General features: G+C 35.3%; 1 protein-coding gene across 1 annotated transcript in view; it reads left to right on the top strand.

Annotated features, from left to right (window-relative positions):
- The first annotated feature begins 466 nt into the window (after nucleotides 1–466).
- LOC134751863 (uncharacterized) overlaps nucleotides 467–22,714 on the top strand; it is a 61,691-nt gene continuing 39,443 nt past the window's right edge. Inside the window, exon 1 of the mRNA XM_063687381.1 lies at nucleotides 467–804. Within this exon, the coding sequence (XP_063543451.1) occupies nucleotides 627–804 (178 nt within the window). The 5' untranslated portion in view covers nucleotides 467–626. The remainder of the gene's footprint in view (nucleotides 805–22,714) is intronic.

Below are 22,714 nucleotides of genomic sequence, written 5' to 3'. Positions count from 1 at the left end.
TAAGGTTTCGTGTCACATTTTCTCTCCCTAATCTCGCTTAATTGCCTATTAAAGTGTTGTTAGTCTGTTTTGAGAAATAATATATTACTCATTCTTATTCATAATACTTAGATATGCTAACACTCTTTTGAATAAGTCAAAGATCTTGTTCTATACATAAATATGTCAATTTACTCGTTAACAACTAAAGTTGGTCAAACCAAATTGTCAGTAAATAAGAACAAAAAAAACTATCCTCATCCTTTTCTTTTGGGTGCTAGTACTAGTGTAAGACAAAGATACTATATCTTTGTCTATGTTTGAAATGAGACAGTCCTTTGTATGTAATAATATTTTTACAAATTTATGGAGTCCTGCTACCTAAACGGACACCACCCCGCTGTCCAAACAAGTTTTCTATACACGTTCTCTGTCCCACAATCAGAGCCTACTCACACACGCTCCAAAACAACCACCACAGCCACACTCCACCGCGCTGGCCGACGCGGCGCACGCCTACGTCTGCGCCGTTCGTATTTCAAAATAAAAAATCAAAACGTCAAAGCATTCGTTTATTTTTAATTTTAAGGAATGTGATTGGTGAACGTTGGAAAAATATTATGTGCCATAAAGTGTAGTGTTTTAAAATGGGTTTCGGGAAATTGTTTTTGGTGTTCGTTTTTGTGAAATGTGTTTATGGTCAAGAGCAGGCCTGCTACGGTGCTGGTAGCGTTGCTGGTGCGGCGATAGGTGCATTTATAGGGGCACTTCTTTTGGTGGCTGCGGCATATTATCTGAGAAAGTTGTACTGGAAATCGCGCAAAGGTAAGAAATTTCGTCTAAGTTATTTACTTGAATGTTGAAAACAACATTCTATTCAAATTAGAGAACAGCTATGATACCTACCTAAATACTTAAGAAGTTTACTTGTCTTGATCTATGTAGAACTTTTGTGTAGTTTTTGTCTATGCACAAGTTGACGTTCCAAATTTGAACTTTGACGTTTGACTTAACTAGGTACGGTACCTACTACCTAGCTAGATTCACATCTCTTCTGTACACAACTACATACCCTAGATAAAAGGGAATTTTTTACCTGGTTTTGTAAACAAAGAAAAAGATTCTATTCACTACTACCAAAATTATTTGTAACAATTGTAACATCTGCATTCCCAATGATTAGATAAGTCAAAGGGGGTCCATTAAAATCTGCACTTAAATCGGCAAAAAATACTGTTTTTTTTGTAAATCCCATTAAGCCAAAAATTCCACTTAAGATCAAGTAAAATGTCGTAAAAAATCCACTTCAAACCGACACCGAAAAAATACCTACCATATTTTTTTTATCACATCACATGTTCGAACTAAAGATTCCACTTGAACTTGGCTTTTCGAAAGCAATGACCTTAGCTTCAGGGAAAATATTCAAACGAGTCATCTCGATGGATTTAAATAACGCTCGATTCCTAAACCGGAAATCGGCTCCATCGAGTCGAATGTCTTACACGGATTCTTTTAGGTAAATCTTCCCCATTAAAATACCTTTTTCTTGAGTTTTTTTTTTAACATCGGTATTTTTTTAATTTTTGGGTTCATGTAATCATAGCTTTACATTTTGTAGTGAGATCATTAGTCGATATGCATTTGTCGATACTTTTATTTCCTCTGAGGTCATTCCTATTACGACTAGACTTCCCCGGATGTTAATTCTTAATATCTTTGTCATCAAGAAGTACGTCTTATGTTTTACTTGTTCATGATTTAGTTTGTAATCTGCCTTGACAAATTAAACTAGTCATAGGTAGTAAAATAGAATAAAATGCGTAGATGTCGTAGATAACGTAAAAGATAACATGAACTAGCGTAAAACTTGGTATTAGGTATTTAAATTATAAACGATTTGCAATTTGCTTTAGGTATTTTACTACGATGATAAAAATAAATAAAATAAGTTACTAACTTGTAATTCAAAGTTACACGTTTTCGTATTGCGCAAAGCAGTTTTAACAACGGAACTAACGGAAGTGCAAAAGGAAATGCATCATAGTTGTTCTAGTTCTAGTCTACTGTTTTGTACGTTTATATCACCCGATTTTTTTATACGCTTGCTAGTTAAATCTTTCGTTGCGTTACGCAGCGTACTACGTAGGCGCACAACACGCGAACGCGAAGCGAAGCAATGCGGCGCGGGGCGAACCAATCCTTTGATACCTATAGAAGTGTCCTACGTGGGCGATCTCGTTGCGAACGCGAACGCCGTGGGCCCGCCGCGCCGCAACGCGCCACGCCGCTCGCGCCGCGCCGCGTCGCTTCGCGTTTCGCTTACGTAAGACGCTCATATTTTCATAGAAATGACGACCAGTCTGGCCTAGTGGGTAGTGAGCCTGCCTGCGAAGCCTTGTCTGACTACTTAGAAAATAAATTTATGTCGATAGCTCTTTTTAATTTAATGAATATATTAAATGAACTAAAACGCTCGTCAAATTATTTTAATATATTCATTTTATGTTGACTGTAATTTACCAAGAATGTTTGAATCTGAATACATCGGTGAGAAGTGCATTCAATGTGTTAAGTGGATAAAAAATAGTTATGGCGTGTCACAGGCACAGCTTTTAGCTAGGTATGTCTTAAGTGAATAGTTCCAATAAAGTAAAGAAGTAGGTAGGTTTCAATTTTACCTCCTTATTTTGATTGTACATTGCTAGACTGAAGTAAAGATTGATTGGAATAAAATTAAATAAAACAGACAAAATACTAAACATTATGTCCACAACGTAAATGTTTAGATAGATAGTCTCGACTCGAGTAGTGACTTCGACTTCTTAAGACTGAACTTACTTAGCTTTCTAGGCATTTAAATATGAATCAAAACAAAGCGTTCGTCACCGCAAATCTGCTTATAAGTGATGACAACGTACATTTATATTTGCGGTATATTTGCTGTTTTACACTCGACGCTTATTAAGAGGCGTAAAATCTAAATTGACGAAAACACATAGGTAGGTACTAAGTAAATATAAATTTTATAAGTCTTACCTACTCATCAATAAAGGTGGTATCGCAATATTCGCAATGGATAGTTATTATGTTAAATTTAAACATGGCTGCCTGTGCGTGCTTGGTTTAGTACTTACTTATACCTTCTTAAGATAAGACAGGTAAACTGACCTACTCTGGCGTACTATTACATAGTTCACATACCTGAACGGCATATTAACTCAATGCGAGTTGTAATAGTGGAAAAATCTGTACCTGTTTTGTATAGATGTCACATTTTCTGTTTATTCTATGATTAGCAAATACACTGTGTACACAGCGTATAAGACTGTCAAAACAATAATTTTGCAACTCCATATTGTATCACTCAATTCTTGGAAGTAGCTAGTAAATTAAAATATATAGATGTATTTTTTTTTTTTTTTTATACCACGTCGGTGGCAATCAAGCATACGGCCCGCCTGATGGTAAGCAGTTACCGTAGCCTATGAACGCCTGCAACACCGGAGATATTACACGCGCGTTGCCGACCCTTTAAAAACCTGTACACTCCTTTTTCTAATCTAGGTATCAAACCTACACCTTGAGATCTGAGTCGTTTTCTTGTCTATAAAGCATTGATTCTAATTTATATTCATTATTTATTTTACGTTTTGTAATAATTTAGTTAGTTGCAAGGTATGTAATTAGGGAAATACCAACTACCAATTTTTTTAACTCAACTAATAACGGATATAAAGGAAGTTCGTCAGAAAGTTACAAAATACCTACTGAGTCTTTAATACCTGTCTTCCTCGGGTATAGCTACTAGATCGGTATATATTATGATTTTTGATATAGTACGAATATTGAGCAAAATAGAGTAAGAGTAAGGGTATTCAGATACATAAGTCATTTAGAATATATAGGACCTCAGCCACACGAATAACCACACACCGAAATATAAATGTAATTTAGTTTTTAGAATGTTTCTGTTTCCGTCTAAAAAATAAAAAAAAATCTAAACTCAACGAGCTCCTTCCTATTAGATAACTTCAAAAACCGGCTCAATATATGAAAATTATGCAATGCGGCATATTGATGACATAATAAACAATAACAAAACACAAACAGTTCCAAAAGTACTTCCAGCTCACGTATACACTTTCCCTAGTCACGTATACCTAATGACTGGAAGCGTGAGGCCTGGCACATGCCATTAGTTAGGGAAAGCAACCAAAACTAACTTGGTAATAAACTCCTACGCAGCCGTAACGGTAAATTTGGCGACGCTGATATTTAAATTGATTGTATTAGAGTAGGTTGGTTAGATGTTAGTTTCGGTTACTGATATTGTTATTTTTTTGCTGTTTCACGAGTCATTGACTTGAATTTTATTGAATGAAATAAAAAAATATTCATTAAACTAAAATTCGTCTAAGTCAACTGCACTAACTTTGCAGCGACGAAGTGTGCAAGTACCTACCACTATTTGACGTCCAAGATGGCACTCTGCTCGGTAGCTTCTTCTGACTTAAAGAAAATGTATGTCTCTTAAATTTTAATTTAAAATTGTAGCTCGAACTAGATTGAGTATCTAATGAGTTAGTCAATTAGTTCGGACGACTCACGAGTCACGAACGATCGGCTGTAGAGGATAAACAATTTAATTACTGCTATCCATAGTCATGTACTAGTTAATTAAAAACGTAGAAGGCTAATTTGACCGAACAAGTAAAAAATGTGCTGTCGTTTCATAGATAGGCTTTTGCTAAAAAGAGTGAATGGCTGGTAAGTGGTAATGTCGTGTTAGGTAAGATTTTGTTTTTACAACAGTGTTTTGTCAATGCCAGCAGTATTGCAGAACAGAAGTGTCATAGACATTTTCTAGTGAGCAAAATTGATTACGGGTAGGAAGTTTCTCTATCGAAGAACTCAATAATTGATGCTTCACTCATAATTATGTATGTGATCGCTCTAAGTTTTGTTTGTAAATATAACATTTTATTGAAATTATCAACCCCAAAATATTTTTTAAAAATGAAGCTGGGAGCGACCACGAGTGTTAGGGAAAAGTAACGATAGTTTTAATTTTGGATACAGGAACCTGTAATTACATTTTGCACCCCTTGAATCCGATTTCTGTTCTGTTAGAGATTTTTTTAAGAAACGTTTTTTTTATTAGACGGAAGAATTGGGAAGCACCCATAGCTCACAGTGGATTGTAGTAGGAATTGTACGCCAAACATGAAATTCTCATATAAATACAAACGTCAATCACGAGGCTTTACAAGATGTGTGAGTAGAGTGAAAGGTGCAAATAACAGATAAAGAGCACAGCTGAGTAGAAATCTCAGTAGCATCGTATACTAGATAATCTAGAGAGCTAACAAGCTAGACACGAGTATCTTATCTTGTGTAAATACAGTAAATTTACTAGAATACTTATGATGAATGGTAAAACGTAACTGAGACTTACATATGTGTGTTGTGTGCATAAAATTAATATCCTTTTCATGCCTAGTTCAAGAATTACTGAAAAGCTATCCATTATACCACAATTGTATAGTGATTGTATAAAATACTATTTATTAACTCTCTTCTTGCGTTGTCCCGGCATTTTTGCCACGGCTCATGGGAGCCTGGGGTCAGCTTGGCAACTAATCCCAAGAATTGGCGTAGGCACTAGTTTTTACGAAAGCGACTGCTATCTGACCTTCCAACCCAGAGGGGAAACTAGGCCTTGTTGGGATTAGTCCGGTTTCCTCACGATGATTTCCTTCACCGAAAAGCGAGTGGTAAATATCAAATGACGTTTCGTACGTAAGTTCCGAAAAACTCAAATACTATTTATTAACTAAACGTGACTAAACACATTGATATAGATTCAATATCATTTCAAGCACAGAGAGAGAGAAAATAGGTTTGACGAAGTAACTAAAGGCAAAAAGTGAATAAAAACAACTAAAACAAGGTACCTAAGAAGTTTTTGAAAAGATAATTTTTAACACTTTTTTCCAACAAACCCGTTTAATCCATTGTTATCGAATCTACTGGCTTACCAAGTTTATGAAGTCGATACCGCCGTTAGGAATGCGTAAAAAGTTTTAGATTTTAAACCTGTCATGGTTGTTATTTACAAAAATTAATAAGTTCGCGTGAAAAGCTAAATCCGAAAATCATATTGTATGAACGTAGCGTAATGTAATTAAAAATGTGGAATTAAACAAAACGGAAGCCAGGTTATCCAAGTTCCGATAAAACAATGTGAATCGCATGTTATTCTAACTCACTGGCAGGAAATTCTTCGGCCAACTGCCAGTATCAGCAAACGGTGAATGTTTAACACTTTCTGTTTACTTTTCATGAGTGGTTTCACTTGTCATATCCGTTGGAGACCCGTTTTGTGTCAACAGACGAGGTTTCTGTTCAAAATCATGAAAAACATTTGAAGCCTGATGTAGTTAAAAAAAAATTAACTTGAAAAACATGTTTCTTATAGGAAAATGGTGAAAAATCTAAACTTGGTAGATTAAGTATTAGTTATACACTGCAAAGTTAATTTAGATAGATCAATTAATTCGAAAAATGATATGAAAATATTTTTAATCGCTAAGCTTACTTAACTTACTTTCCCTCTGGGTTACAAGGTCAGATGGCAGTCGGTTTCGTAAAAACTTTAGTTTTAGCTTTGTAGGCTTTAGCCTACGCCAATTCTTGGGATAAGTTGCTAAGCAGGCCCCAGGATCGCGGATCCCATGATTCCCATGGACAATAAGCCGGGACAACGCGAGGAATACATATTATAATTATTGTTTAATCAGCGTAAAAATGGCGTAAAGCAAACATTTTCAAGATTATTTATTAGTAAGGACATAATTTACGTTCAAAGAACGTTGTTAATCTACTAAGTAGTTTAGAACTTTAGAAACATCAAATATCAAATCAATCAGTTTATATTAGATAATCAATCAATTTAGTTAATTAAATTGCTCCATAATATCGTGGTACTGCTATGGTTAGGTAAGAATGTTATTTACTTGCATAAAAAATACAAAAGGGAAATCGAATACTGGTACTTAATAAAAATGATCACGCATTCGAATAATTATTATTTAGCACTGCTACTTGTACTACCTAACGGTATGTAGGAGACCCAAACTAGAATAAATAAGTACTATAAATACCGATCACCTGCCCAAAGCAAACATGCAAAAAAAACATCGCCAAATACGACTAAAATGGGTTTTAAATAACTTGTCATTGGCCAGTTACCTTAAATAGGGTGAGGTCCTATTTCATATGGCGATCCGGTTAGTCCGCGTACAGTTATGCTGGCTTCGGACCGGACTAAAACACCTTTCGAAGTTACGAAAAAATTACGCTGACGGAAATCTAAAATTCCGTCAATCGCTAATACGGTATAGTAAGTAAATGTTTTGGGTAAAATTTCCTGAATTTAAAAGTAGCAAATAAATTATAATAAGCACTGAAGTGTAAAAGAAGAGTTCTCGCATAAAAAATAATATTTTCTGTACAAGTGTAACTGTAATTAATAATAACAACTTGAGCATTTAATTGATGTACTTATGTCTTTTTAGGGTTCCGTATCCAAAGGGTAAAAACGGGACCCTATTACTAAGACTCAACTGTCCGTCTGTCTGTCACCAGCCTGTATCTCATGAACCGATTTCACATCATTTCACAGATGATGTATTTCTGTTGCCGCTATAACAAGAAATACTAAAATGTACGGAACCCTCGGTGGGCGAGTCCGACTCGCACTTGTCCGGTTTTTTATTTCATACAAGCTAAAAACTTCCTTTACTACGTAATTCATTATTCATTTAGGATTAGCTACGTTGATTTAGGAATGATCCAGAAAATAATATCAAGACTCAAATGAATTTTAGTCATAACTTGAAAACTTAAATGGTTTATACATATATGTTGTTATACCCTTACTATCCTTTAATACTAGTAAATATTGGCAATAACGCACATTTTGTCCATATTAAGCCCGTCACAGACGGAGCGATAATATATCGACGATACTGTAAAATACGGCGTCTGCCGATATCTTTTACGTACTACGTATATTTCGTCTCTCTCACAATGTAGGTGCTAGACAGAGAGCGATATATATTTTGGTAACGTTGGCATACATGTGTGATGGTGCTTAACGATACTCTGATATAGTTTGTCAAAGGACTGTCTTATTTCAAAGATAGACAGAGAATCATAATATCTTTGTCTTACACTAGTACTAGCACCCAAAAGAAAAGGATGAGTATAGTTTTTTTGTTCTTATTTACTGACAAGATTTGCTTGACCAACTATATATTATCGCTCCGTCTATGAAGCGCTTTATGCAAAAAAATACTCAGATGGAAAACATAGCTACTTCAACTACTATAATATGGGTATCGTAAATAGTAATTTCGCTCTACACATAGCAATTAGGCATCAAGGTTATTCGCAGTCGATATTATGAATAAGTCGATTCCAAGCTAGTTTACTCGCAGTGAAAGTAAACTGAGATAAAAAAAATCTAGACCAAGATAACGTAACGTGACTGCGTTCAATTTAATGAGATAAGATGGTGAGAATATGAAGATATGTAGTTGTTATTGTTGGAAAGAAGTTGTTATGATTGAAACAAAACGCAAGAATTGAATTGTCTGGCAAACTAATTTTATCATTAAGCAGTAAGTAGATTTAAAAAAAAACTATCGTCATCAGTTTTTTGAGGTGATAATACTATTGAAATAAAACTATGAAAACGGATTATATCGCGTATATTGAATTTATAATACATCCCGACGTTTCGAACTCTTTACAGCGTTCGAAACGTCGGGATGTATTATAAATTCAATATACGCGATATAATCCGTTTTCATAGTTTTATTTCATGAGTAACTATCGCGGTAACCGAAGACAATATTATGATAATACTATTGTTAGAATAAGACAGTATGATTATCTTTGCCTATGATCCACTGATAATCGATTCTTTCTATAAAACTATAGTCAAAATGAGCTACTGTTTTATCATAACGGCCGTAGCACGGTCGCATTTTTATCACCTATCACCATGCTTGACACGTTCTAACAAGTATGTAAGTACGAAAGTGACAGGCATAGTGACAGGCGATAAAAATGAAACCATGACATAGAACATACTGGTACTCGTTGTACTTGATAAAATGAAACATCGATATATGCACTATAAGTTTTCGATTAATAAATAGACAACCATAGAATGTGCTGCAGTTTTATAACCGATCCAGATGTATCAAATATGCAAATCAATGACAAATCGATATTTGTCTAAAACATAAATTAATAACGAAAACTGCAGTATACAGTCCTAAAATCACAGAAAACTACAAACAATCAATATCAAAATAAGATAGAAATACGTCCTGTATTTCGCGGAAGCTATCTTCTTTAATAATGTTACATAATATTTTTAAAAGATAATACAATATATGATACAAGTATAAAACTTAAAAACTAAATCTAAAAATAAAAAAACTAATCTTAAAATAAATAACTAAAAACTATTCCCCTGCGGCATATTGCCGTAGATGCTGGCAGCATTTCCTCGCTGTATCGCAATGCTTATTCTTAATATCTATGTGTATCATTTAGACATCGATAACAGAAATGTCGATATTTCATTTTGTCAATCACTCGTTTTTGTCATGAAAAGTTCTATGTCGGTCATAACGATTTGCTACCGGCGATACGACGAAGTTAGGAAGAACGCACAAATGTCAAACATGTCACAAATGTCAAAATTTGATTAATCAACAATATTTTTCAAAGCGCATAATTAATTTTTAGTCGCCTTCAATTTCAAGAAGAAGGAGGTTCCTGGAGCTAAGGCAATTTAGTTGGTATTTTTATTAATGTGATCGCTTTGACTTTAGCAAAAAAAAACAGTTTTTAACTTTGCAAAAACAATACTCGACAATTTATTGGCAGTTTACCGGCCGTCGATCAAAACGTCAAATTTAAAAAACAAGAAGCTTCATAAATCAAATTCGGCGCGGTTCGGATTCCAAATTCAAAAGAGCGTCAATAATGTTGCCAGAATAAAAACAAAAGAGTAAATGTTTTGGGAAGGGGAATAATCCCTGGAATCTGAAGGACGAGTGCTGACGTCACTGATACGATGCAGGTACTGGGGATTATAGTGCGACTGCGTTAGATTGGTATAGTTCTATTCATCTCAGGCGGTAAAGGAGTTGCGTGGTGGTTTTCTAGTAAAAGGCAATAAGCTTTGGGACTAAAACTAGTTTATATGGCGTTATTCATAAAAGCGCTACAAGCTATTTATTAGCTATGTATTAATAGTTTACCTTAATCTTCATCTGTCATTTTGACTTATGAATTTGTAAGAAAGGGATAAAACATAAATTATAAGGCTTGTTCAATTTTATGAATAAGGGGGGTTAGTGTTTTGCCAGAGTACCTAAGTAATTTCAATTTTGTAAGTGAACTCGCTATGAGTTTCAATTGATGTTTCAAAAGGTTAATTTGATTTAAATATGAAAGTAAACATTACCATACCGTGCAAACCGATTACAAAATATGAAACTGACTCTTTGATCTCTGAGTTTTTATCATAATCATAGATAATAGATAAGATCATAATCATAGATAGCATTCTTTTTGAGTATTCGCTACCAGTTTTACCGCAAAAATAAAGGCGTAAACACGTAAGGTTACAATTTTGTTTTTCAAGCCTCGCAAGTGTATCGTATTACACTGGAATTTGATAATATTTAAACAGCTAACTTGACATTCCGTGACTCATGCGAACTTGAATGCTTGATCTTAAATAATGATAAAATTAATTAGTTGTTACTTAGGACACGTTTCAGATCCGTATACTTAATTGTGTATTGGAAACCAGATTTATGACAAGTAGTTAACGATCAAACATTAATTGTCTGCTACTGTTATTAGCTACATTTTTAAATGGTCAATAGGTATTAATTGTCTGCTATTACTGTTATTAGCTACATTTTTAAATGGTCAATAGGTAGTGTAAGATGTATCTGGCAACGTGCGTTCTAGTAAGGTCACGGAGGTTCTATCACACTAACAAAATTACGAATTCATATGTGTTTGTGTAGTCTCCGATCAGCATTAGATTAGCGTAGGGACCCAAACCCAAAACCAGGCCCATACCCAAAGCCTATGTAATAAATAATAGATCTGTACATGTAACAATGTGTCAAACTCAACATTGAGTATACTTAACAATGTTGACTTGTTACTCGCACTATCATCACTAAAATCAATCTTTTTTTTAAAGTACGAACACGATTCCTATCCAATAGCCACCGCTATACGTCCGCACTATAGCGCCGCGATGTGGGTCAGCGGCGGAATGCGGTCCGGCGGGCCGCGCCCGCGCACCTGCGAGATGCGCGGGGTGCTGCCAACACTACCTGTTTTTATTTTTTTTAACTTTTATTTTTTAATTTTGGAATTCCACTTCCGTATTTTCCAACAACATCCAAAAGGCAGTTCAATAGAAATGGTAAAAAATGTAAACAAATATGGTTAACTTGGAACCTTTGAGACATACTCTGGCAAGCCAACTGTCAGTAGAAAAATGCGCGAAATTTCAATTTTTTTTGGGAGATCGATCTTCCGCGACTACATTTTTCAAAGTTTGCTGCATTTTTCCACTGACAAAGCTGATTTGCCAGAGTATTAAGCTTTGTTTTGGTTGCAATTTGAATAAATTACAGACATTCAAAAAATAATGTGTATAAATAGTTGATAGTGTTGCTATTGACAAATGAGTTATTGTTATTACGGAGTTGTAAATGTAAATTGTTTTATTTGTTAACAGTTTACATGTTTTGATATTTTCTATTAATTCTAGTGAACTCCATCTTTTGAAAACTTATAACCTGTTCGAATTGATTATAAACGTTTTTCTGTCTTCATTTCGTTTGTTTACTTTTGTGATTTTGTATTTAAATTCTTAAATTCGGTCAAGTCAAACTGTTTTTTTTTTCAATTCGCTGCTCTCTGCTTCCGTAAGTTGATTGTAATCCTAGTGGCTAAAAAACGTCCACATTTTTTCTTCCAATATAGTCATGGGAAATATAGCAAGATTATCAAACCGTTTTTTTTATTTTAACTAGCCTTTACCCTCGACTTCGTCCGTCAAGAAGTAAGTAGTAAGTACTAAGAAGGTAGTTTAAAACTTTTAACCACCTTAGCCTAGGCCTAGAGGTTTCATTTAAAAAAACATTTTCTTGTTGAATATCTGAAGAATATAAGTGTTTCTTAAGAGCCAATGTCCTATTTTCAACAGTTTAGGCTATGCGATACACGTCAGTATCTGTGTATCGGGACTGTTTTACATAATTATATGTGGTATTTTCTATAAAAAGGGACGTTATTGTCGATGGCGCTTACGCCAATATTAACGATGCTCCGATATAAATACAATGCCGCGCGACGCTGTGCGGCGTAAGCGCCATCGACAATAAGGTCCATTTTCTTAGAAAATGCCCCATATTAGCACCGTGCATAAATGTGGCGCCGCCCTACTGAGTGTGGGACATACTCATGACATACTGCTAATTTGACATTGGCAGCTGCCAAATAGTATGGAGATGTCGTCCCACATAAGTTCATATTTTCACCAACTTCGTAAGACGGACTCCACAAAGCATTTCAAAACACACCGTCGGTCATTGGTTACTTCTTAGCATGATTATTGATCGCGTGTCATTATTTCTTTCTCACCCGTCCAGTTGGTCATGACACAAAAAGTGATATGCGCTGATTCTTAATTTATTCACACATGTTACAGACGTTGGCCAAAAGTCAAGAAAAATGTGACTTTTGTGGCCATTCTGGCAACACTGCAGAGTCAGCCATTTTTTATAGAGGGGCATTACGCAACGCATACCAAGGCGCGGGGACATCTATATTTTTCACCTCAGCAGCTCAAACAAGCCCTTTCGTCACTCCCTTGAGTAAGGAAAGTGCGACCTTCCTCACTCCAGGGAGTGAAACAAAGTAGCTTTTTAATTTAGTGAAGGCCATGAACTGCCACTTCATACTTTGATTACATTTTTTTGTTTGTTTCTGAATTATTCTGTGTAATTCGAAATACATTTTAACCTTTAATTTATGTTCTTACTACTGAGGTGAAAAATTATATGTGCAACACGAGAGCAAAGTTATTTTACATCTCGTTTTTTTATTACCTCGCTACGCTTCGCTCGTGATTCAATTATAGAATCTTTCGCTTTCTCGGGACTCAAAATAAACACTCGCAAGAAAAAACAACTTTCCTCTCTTGTTGCACAAATAACTATAACTCCCACATAGTCCGTCATTGGTTATTAGTTAGCATGATCATTGATCATTAATCGCGTGTCAGTTAATTCATTATTGCTTTCTCACCGGCCAGTTGGTCATGACACAAAAACTGATCTGCGCTGATTCTTGATTTAATCATGCTGTGTTGTTGTCTGTTGTGTACAAACAGCAGTCATTGAAGCATTCCATAGGCTGTGCAGTACAAAGTTACAAACACGATTTATGTCGTGTGTGTACTTATTAGAATTTATTTTTCAGTTTTAGGCGATGATTATTTTTCTACGCATTTTTTTGAAAAAAGGAACTCAGGCCTGACAACAGTAGGCAAATTCGAGGAATGCTCCCAATTGGATGCAAATAAGTTGGGTAAAATTGTTTTTATTTTTGTTCATTAAATTTCACACAAGTAACAGTATGACACCAAAGCACTGACTGCACTGTTTTTGACTTTTGTGTTGGAATACTTAGCGTTAAAATGTTTTCTCAGATCTGTATGGTAGATGTTTCTGGCGGATAAATCGGTTAACGTATGGGGAGGATTAATTTTGTTTACCGATCTGACATATCCGCCAGTTTTTTTTCGTCCATCTGGACAGGCTAAAGCTCTAGTCATACTGCCTTGTCATAAGTAGGAATTTTTCATATCCGCCAGTATCCGCCTGGTTCTCGCCAGTTTCTTTACGATCCGATGGTACTTTTGAAATTAAAAAAAATTTTGACATTCAAAACATGTCATCATTCGCTTGCCCTTGTCCCATTCACTTGGGGTCGGCGCAGCATGTCTTTTTCTTCCATACATCTCTGTCACCCGTCATCTCATCATTCACTTGCGTTAGTTTCATATCATCTTTCACACAGTCCATCCACCTTTTCCTCGGTTTTCCTCTCCTCGTACTTCCCTCCACATTCATTCTGACATTCAAAACATGTAATGTAATGAAGATTTAACATTGCGTCTTTTGATCGATCAAACAAATTTGTTGAATCCACTTTGCCAGCAATGTATCTAAAATCTCATGCGAATTGTTGCAACGCCTGTAGAGGCCTAGCTTAACGATTGAAAGCGAACGCCTATTTGAAATTTAAAGGGCGGTAAAAAGACGTTATTAAAAAATTGGTTCGGCTTGGAAACACTATCATTTCCTGTGACTCAGTTGCAAAAAACCTAACCCAATTTCCCTTTTGTCCTACACTCCTTTGCCGGTTATTTACATGTTTCACAATAAGATAAGACCGCGTTACCAACCTGTTTGGACAAGGCTGTGTACACACGGGTATATTTACGTCTTATCTGATAAGCTTGAGGCCCGGTTTAAAAATGCCTGACTGCGAAAGTAAAAAAAAAGAAACTCTTTTTTTAAATATTACGGATTTAAAGTAATGAATACACTTGTACCTAGTCTAATAGGCAATAGTAGAAAAGTGAAAACCAATCTGTTTCATAGAGTAATAGTAGGTAAACTAGTGTGTGAAAAACATGTTAATAAACTTAAAGTTTATAGTCGATGATGGTTCATTATTTTTAGTATGTGGGTATTTTTGCATTTTGTAGTTTTCCTCAGTCACCCGTTGACCACGAACGCTGTAAAGAGTTCGAAACGTCGGGATGTATTATAAATTTAATATACGCGATATAATCCGTTTTCATAGTTTTATTTCATGTTATAAATGTTTTATAAATATTTTAGTGGCACTGTTTTTGAGACATAAATAAAATAAAACCGAATTATTGGAAACCCTGTTTGTCACCTCGATCACGGGGCTGTATCAGGAATTTTATACACTTATTTTATACTATAAATAAAAAGTTAAAAAAAAATCTTTACAATATCCCAAGGTTAAACTCTATCACATATAAAAAAGTATTATAACTTTCAATAAGGCGCTAAAATCTCAACTCACCTAACCTTTGGTATGCTTAGGATACAGATCTGCTCCATATATATTCAACTTAAATATGAAGTTGTCTATAGATTGCTATTTAAATAGCAATGTTTTGACAGGAGCATACGAAATGTTAAGGCGCCCACTGATTACCAATCCGCCGGACGATATCGGCCCGTCAATTGTTCGGAACTGTCAAATATTTGTACTAACTGAAAGGCTGATATCGTCCGGCGGACTAATAATCAGCGGGCTCCTTTAGACTAGCTAGGTACTTACCTCAACTACCAACACCAACATGACGATATAAATCTCAATATACGAGTAGATGGCAAGTTGGCACATCGCACCTTGACCCGGGCCCACAGATTAGTCGCCTTAAAAGGAATTCTACGCACGTTGAATACGTGAGTCGCCTTTTAATTTTTTAGTCTGTGGCCGGCAGCCATTTTTACGAGTAGTACCTATGCATTTTAGTTGAATGCTGAGTTTTGGTATTTATTGATATAATTTAAGATGGGATATATACAGTGGTACTACTACGTAAACAAAATTAATAACTAGCTTAAATCTAAAATAGGCCCTTGAGGCATTGTACCAAGGATGCTGGCGGCATTTCCCCGCTGTATCGCAATGCTGATACGTTGATTTAAGATTAGATTTTGATGTATTTTACATTTTGAAGCAATCGACATTTTTGTGGTAAAAAATTTTTATTCCTTATTTTTCAAGCCGAAGCCATGGGTCATGGAGACTATATAAAGGAGCCAAGTCTCTATATATGAAAAGTGTCCATCAAAAAACAGTAATTAGGCGGCGCCACCATACACCGAAATACTACCAAAAACAACCTACGTAATTTGGTCGGGTTATTTGTTGGTTCATGTTATACTCATATCTCAGACCCTAACTAGCGCCACCGGAGAGATTAGGAACTATTATTTAAAGCTGAAAGCGGTCACTTTTGCAACAATTCTGCCATAAGAGATAGGCATCCTTTTCTATACCATCCATACCATGGGTGCTAAAACATCAACTTAAAACCTCACAATAGGCGTTTTTTTATAAACTTAAAAACGATATAGTAACAAGTATAATAGGCATAAATGATCAGACGAACGTCGCCAACAATCCATAATAAAGTTATGGACAAAAACATGGTGATTCCAATTCTCACAAAAGCAGTTACAGTTTTTTATGTTCACCATTGAGGCGTTTTTGCAGTAACCAAGTCAAGGCTGTATTGAACGAATGAGGAAGTACAAAATGCCTTTAAGCCGACAGATCGGCTATTTTAACCGTTTTTTTTTTAATTCCGTAAAATCTAATCGTGAATGAATAGATTCTAGCTGTTTATCGATGCTTTGAAAGCCGTTGCAAACCAGCAACCAGACTTTTTCGTTAACGTCTATCTATAGAGAACGTTTTTTTTTTAAATTGTAACGTTGTTAACCAATCGAGTTATAAAGGCGAACAAATTGAAAACTCTTTCAACAATCAGCTTAACAGTTGGACGTTGAGGTGCGGCCACGACACTCAAAAATATCTGAACAATTGAATATGCACTTGAAAGTCTTTATTGTTGAGAGCCTCGGTAGAGATTACCATTTTGTTCTATTTTGAGTTAAAACTAGGTCCATGGGGTCCCAGCGCGCACAAGTTGTTTGCAGAAATCGCGACGCGTCTGATGAGCTGGCGGCTTCCTCGCACAACGTATCAGTATTGCGATACAGCGAGGAAATGCCGCCAGCATCCTTGGTACAATGCCTCAAGGGCCTATTTTAAATTTAAGCTAGTTATTAATTTCGTCTACGTAGTACCACTGTATCCTTGTATGTAAATAAATGGATCTTTTAGATATTTGTAAATATCTTGGCCGCTCTGATATATTTGATGGTCACTGTACTAGGGTTGCCACCCATACTATAATATATAGTATCGTACTATATTTTAGTCAATTGTACTATATATTATACAAAAACAATATAGTACGAAAAATACTATATTTTCATAACTCAAGAAAGGGTTATACAAATGTCACCGATATCACATCGTATATTCGCATTTTTAATTCGCCTCAAATCGGCGTCCTGTATTTTTTTTAATTTTTCCCAGTAAATACTATATTTTTTCAATATTTTCACAAAAATACTATGTGTGTAAAGAAAAAAGGTGGCAAAGGTGTACACAGCGATTCAGCGAAACATATTAATGAGTAGATCACTAAAACGTAAGACACATACAGGCTTCTACAGATCTTAACAAATAGTTTGCGATTTTAGATAACTACTTGCTAAGTACAGTGCCAAAAAAAGAGTAGAAATTAAAAAGTGGCAACACTGTAGTGTCGTCCCTTTCAAATCAATCTAAGAAAAACGGGACGACACTACAGTGTTGCCACTTTTTAATTTCTACTCTTTTTTGCCAGACTGTAGGAGCAACTGGAGCAACCAATTCAATCGATCTATCAAATGCTGCAATTTATTGCAAATCGCATGCGATATCGGTGACGTTTCGAGAGGCCAAAAATCAAAACAGAACATTCTAAGTTAAAATAATCGTAAACAATCGTCAAGGTGAAACGGAGGTTAGTGTTGATTGAACATAACAACTTGCCAATCGCCAAACATCTATTTGTTTATACCTCAACTTAATGGGGGAACTAAGAGGCTCATCGAAACTTCAAAACCTGTTTGGAGATAAATGTAGGTTGTAATTGGCAATGATTTGAAATATTAATTGCTTCATGTTAACTATAAGGTACTAAGCTGTGTTTTAATTTTATTTATCACTAACTTTTGCCCGCGACTTCGTCTACGTCGAGTTAGTAATTTGGGTAGCTTATTTTTTATCCCATCTGCTTTTTATCGATTTGCCATACAAACTTCCACCCGCCTTTTCACCCCCTTAAAGGATGATTTCTAAGATAAAAACTACCCTATGTCCTTCCCCGGGACTCAAACTATCTCTATACCAAATATCAACTAAATCGGTCCTCAAGAGGTAACAGACAGACAGACTAGGGTTGCCACCCATACTATAATATATAGTATCGTACTATATTTCAGTCAATTGTACTATATATTATACAACAACAATATAGTACGAAAAATACTATATTTTCATCACTCAAGAAAGGGTCACTAAATGTCACCGATATTTAATTTCACTTGGATTTTTAATTCGCCTCAAATCGGCGTCCTATTTTTTATTTTATTTTTCCCAGTAAATACTATATTTTTTCAATATTTTGACAAAAATACTATGTGTGTATAGAAAAAAGGTGTCAACCCTAAGACAGACACACTTTCGTATTTATAATATTAGTATGGATATAGTTCCATAGTTCGTATGGTATGACCAATTATGACGGAAGAATTTTATGGCAGGAGTGAATTGCCTACAATATCATAATAAACATACTATATAGCGACAATCATTAGGTAATTTTTCTACATAAACAAAATCTCAGATGGCCTACTGCGATTATCAAAAATTTCACTATCGATCCAAAGAGCGATAGAGAGGCAGATAATGAATCATCGATTTATGCGCAGTTCCTCAGCTTCCGATCATAATGTATGTATTGGCCTCTTCAAACATCACCGATAATCGCACGCGAATTATAAATAAATAATAAGTACCTAATAAATATATAAATATTATAAGACATTCTTACACAAATTGACTAAGCCCCACAGTAAGTTCTATAGAAGGCTTGTGCTGTGGGTACCTATCTCAGACAACGATAAATATTATATAGATATACATACTTATACATAGAAAACACCCATGACTCAGGAACAAATGTCTGTGCTCATCACACATACGGCACATACCTATAAATGCCCTTACCGGGATTCGAACCCAGACCCATCGGCTTCTAAGGCAGGGTCACTACCGACGAGGCCAAACTGGTCGTCAACATTATGATATAGAGTAGAAAAAGGCGGCAAATTTAAAAAAAAAATATCGTTTCATAGACAATTTGAATTTCGCACCTTGACTATACATTGCGGGTATTGCGGCATTTGATCGTTAAATTTAAAATCGCATACCATTTGTTGCAAGGTCCATAGAAGGAAGCCTTAACTATCATCACATTCAATTGACTGACGTCAATCTGTTTGTTTTTCAAACTGCACTACCTAAATACCTACCTAACTTGTCCCCATAGTCACCTTACCAACCATAAACAATAGAACAACAAGCCATAAAACCAAAGACAACAGCGGAATTAAAAATGACATCACCTCAGACGATTATGCACGCTCGTATTTCCTTAACATTAAGATCGAATTTCGCAAAACAACATTAAAAAATTCCCAGAATCTTATCAACATAAAATCAGTGTAAAATAAACCTTAAGTGTTTGTTTTAAAGTTGTGTTTGCAATGGAGTTTGAAAGTTATGGGTGGTTTTTATGAATGGTTCAAGTTGACACGTACGTTTCGTCTTTGTCTTTTATTTAATAACTGGCTTTACGAAGGATTCATCCTTACAATCCTTACGTCCCTTATTATTACTATAAATGGGTGACTGAGATACAAAGCTCGTCACAGACGGAGCGATAATACATCTGCCGATATCGGCACTTCGGCAGATACCGACATAACCGACAGATATCTGCGAATATCGCTTAGCACTACACACGCAACGATTCCGATATATTACCGCTCCTTCTGTGATGGGCTTAAGTCTGTAGTCTGTACATAGTACCAAAGAGGATATATTAAGATAGAGCGGAACTGTCATAGTAAATTTTGTACCCACTGTAAATTCACTGCCATCTATCGACATACTTTAAAACTAAAAATGAAGATTTATAAAAATACGTTAAAATGTATTTTAATATGGATAAATGTTTTTTTTTATTTGCACTAATTATTTTTATATGATTTTGACCCATGTTCTTTAACGGATATGCGTTAAAATTATAAATAACAAACGAAACCGTCAACGCCCTCTATACGAGAATAGGCCAAAACTAGTGGTGACATCTGATCGAGAATCAAATTTTCGTGATTTTCGAGGCACGTTTTTTCCTTATAGACTGTATCCATCTATTACGGAGTTATATCTATCTTTGATAGTACATACTTAGTAAAGAAAAATCGTGCTATCGCAGTGTAGGTAGAGTCCTTATTTCTTATTCTATAGCCCCATCCATACTCGCGTTCACGGCTTCGCGCCGTGTGGTGGGGGCTTAAGGGATACAGTGGAACTACAAAAAAAAACAAATAAAAGCTTAAGTTTTTTCGTTAGAACTCTAGATAGAGTAGATAGACGCACATTTCACGCTTAGGTTAACATTATGAAAAACATATTTGAAAGCAATTTTATTATTTAAAAAAAACTTGTGAATCTTGTGATGTACGACCGACACTCAAGTCATTGTCCCATAAAAAAAAAAATATATATATACTAGCTTTTGCCCGCGACTTCGTCTGCGTGGACTTATTAACCCCAGCTAGAGTAAGAATAGCGCCTGGAGAAAGTCTTATAGCAATTATTCAATTTGAGCATATTATGCACACAAATTAGCAGACACTTCATTAATTATCTCAATTCCACCCGGCTTTTTACTTTCTTAAGGGATGATTTTCGGGATAAAAACTATCCTATGTCCTTCTCAGGGACTCAACCTATCTCTATGCCAAATTTCATCTAAATCGATTCAGCGGTTTAAGCGTGAAGAGGGAACACACAGACAGACAGACAGACAGACTTTCGCATTTATAATATTAGTATGGATATTAGCTGTGATATTGAGGTATCGCAACCTTATGTCCGCGAAGTCTGTGTGTCATAAGACTCATGAGTATGGTGCAAAATATTATGTTTACAAGATGAATTTAAATAACACTTAAGATCCGGTACGATTTCAGAAAAGGTTCTCAGTTTGACCCGTATGTTTAGTATGGATGTTTGTCCGCGATTATGTACATTACTGTAGAAGCTGACCGTAAAATATCTTCAAAATTAAGACTGATTTTTTGATATTACACCTAGGTATATTCTGAACAAAATGGACCTAAAATTCTATGTATTAGGAAAGTTTTCTTCTTCAGCAAAATAAATAGGTAATTACCGTTTTTTTAACCCAGGCATTTATTATTACCTATACCTATGTATTAAAAACAACAAAACACAAGTAACAAGATAATTAAACGTCACTAAAATGAATAATTAAAAAAAATGTTAAGCATATCTACTCAAAGTTACTGATGAAACATATTATATAAACCATTTTGACCTAAAATAATCAGCGAGCAATTTCGATATTACGAGTTTGCCTTTACCTACTGACATTTAGCAGTAACATATGTAAATTACGAATACAACTCATTCCAAGATTTAGGCCTTAAGGCCGTTCCATTGGTTTGCCGCTGTCTCTGTCACATTTCGCAAGAAAGAACGGGAAAGATCATGCGCGCCAAGTGTCAATTTTGATCGAATTTTGACGATTTTTATTTATTTTAAAAACGTTACCCTAGAATATCGAAATTCGAAAGCTATGAAATTATTATGTAAATTAAGATTGTTTTTTCTTCTTTTTTTGTTTATAGTATCACATAATAAATAACCGAGTAAAGTTGGATTAAAAGTCCGAGTTAGAGGTTACTTTGGGAAATAATTGTATCGAGCGAAGTGTCATAATTCGTGTATCGGAAGCTATGATATTAAAGATAATATAGTCAAGAACTACATATATTTTTTCCACGTCTACGAATATCAACGCCTCTTAGAAAAACAGGATCATATAAGGAGATTTTTCGCCTTCTGGCTCAGGGAACCGCCTTATGAAGCTTTATTAAATTTATTACGTGTTAAAAAATGTATGGCTTCAATTAATTTATCCTCCTAACGCGGGGTGCGTACAAATTTTTGTACATATTCCACAATCTATTTTGAACTTTTGTTGCGTAACTAAGGGTTCCAAATTCAAAAACAAAAATGCTTCTGGGTCTCAGGAGGTTATAATATTTCTTTATTATTTACAACGACGGGACTTAATCGCGTAAAATAAGTATTAAACCCACCTCCGACGTTTCGAGGACGGCGTTGTCCCCGTGGTCTCGGAGAAGACTGGCTAAAGTTGACATCAACATCTTCTAGGCGCGCGAGTTTTTCGAACTACCCGCACTTGGTCTTGTTTATTAACTTGAACGTTTTGCGCACTAGGGATGTTACCGGGTCGACACACAACACTCACAATATTCGATTTTTCAACTTTCGATATTTGGTTTCGCTTACACTTACTAATGACTGGGTTCCATGTGGATGAGATCTTAAAACCTTCGTCTCGATTGAAATTTCTATGTTTCTTGATTTCAAGGTTTTAAGATCTCATCCACATGGAACCCAGTCATTAGTAAGTGTAAGCGAAACCAAATATCGAAAGTTGAAAAATCGAATATTGTGAGTGTTGTGTGTCGACCCGGTAACATCCCTAGTGCGCAAAACGTTCAAGTTAATAAACAAGACCAAGTGCGGGTAGTTCGAA

The sequence above is a fragment of the Cydia strobilella genome, chromosome 23 (assembly GCF_947568885.1).
Source record: "Cydia strobilella chromosome 23, ilCydStro3.1, whole genome shotgun sequence".
In the NCBI taxonomy this organism is placed as follows: domain Eukaryota; kingdom Metazoa; phylum Arthropoda; class Insecta; order Lepidoptera; family Tortricidae; genus Cydia; species Cydia strobilella.
The sequence above is the reverse complement of the archived record's forward strand: the minus strand, read 5'-3'. Positions and strand labels throughout refer to the sequence as shown.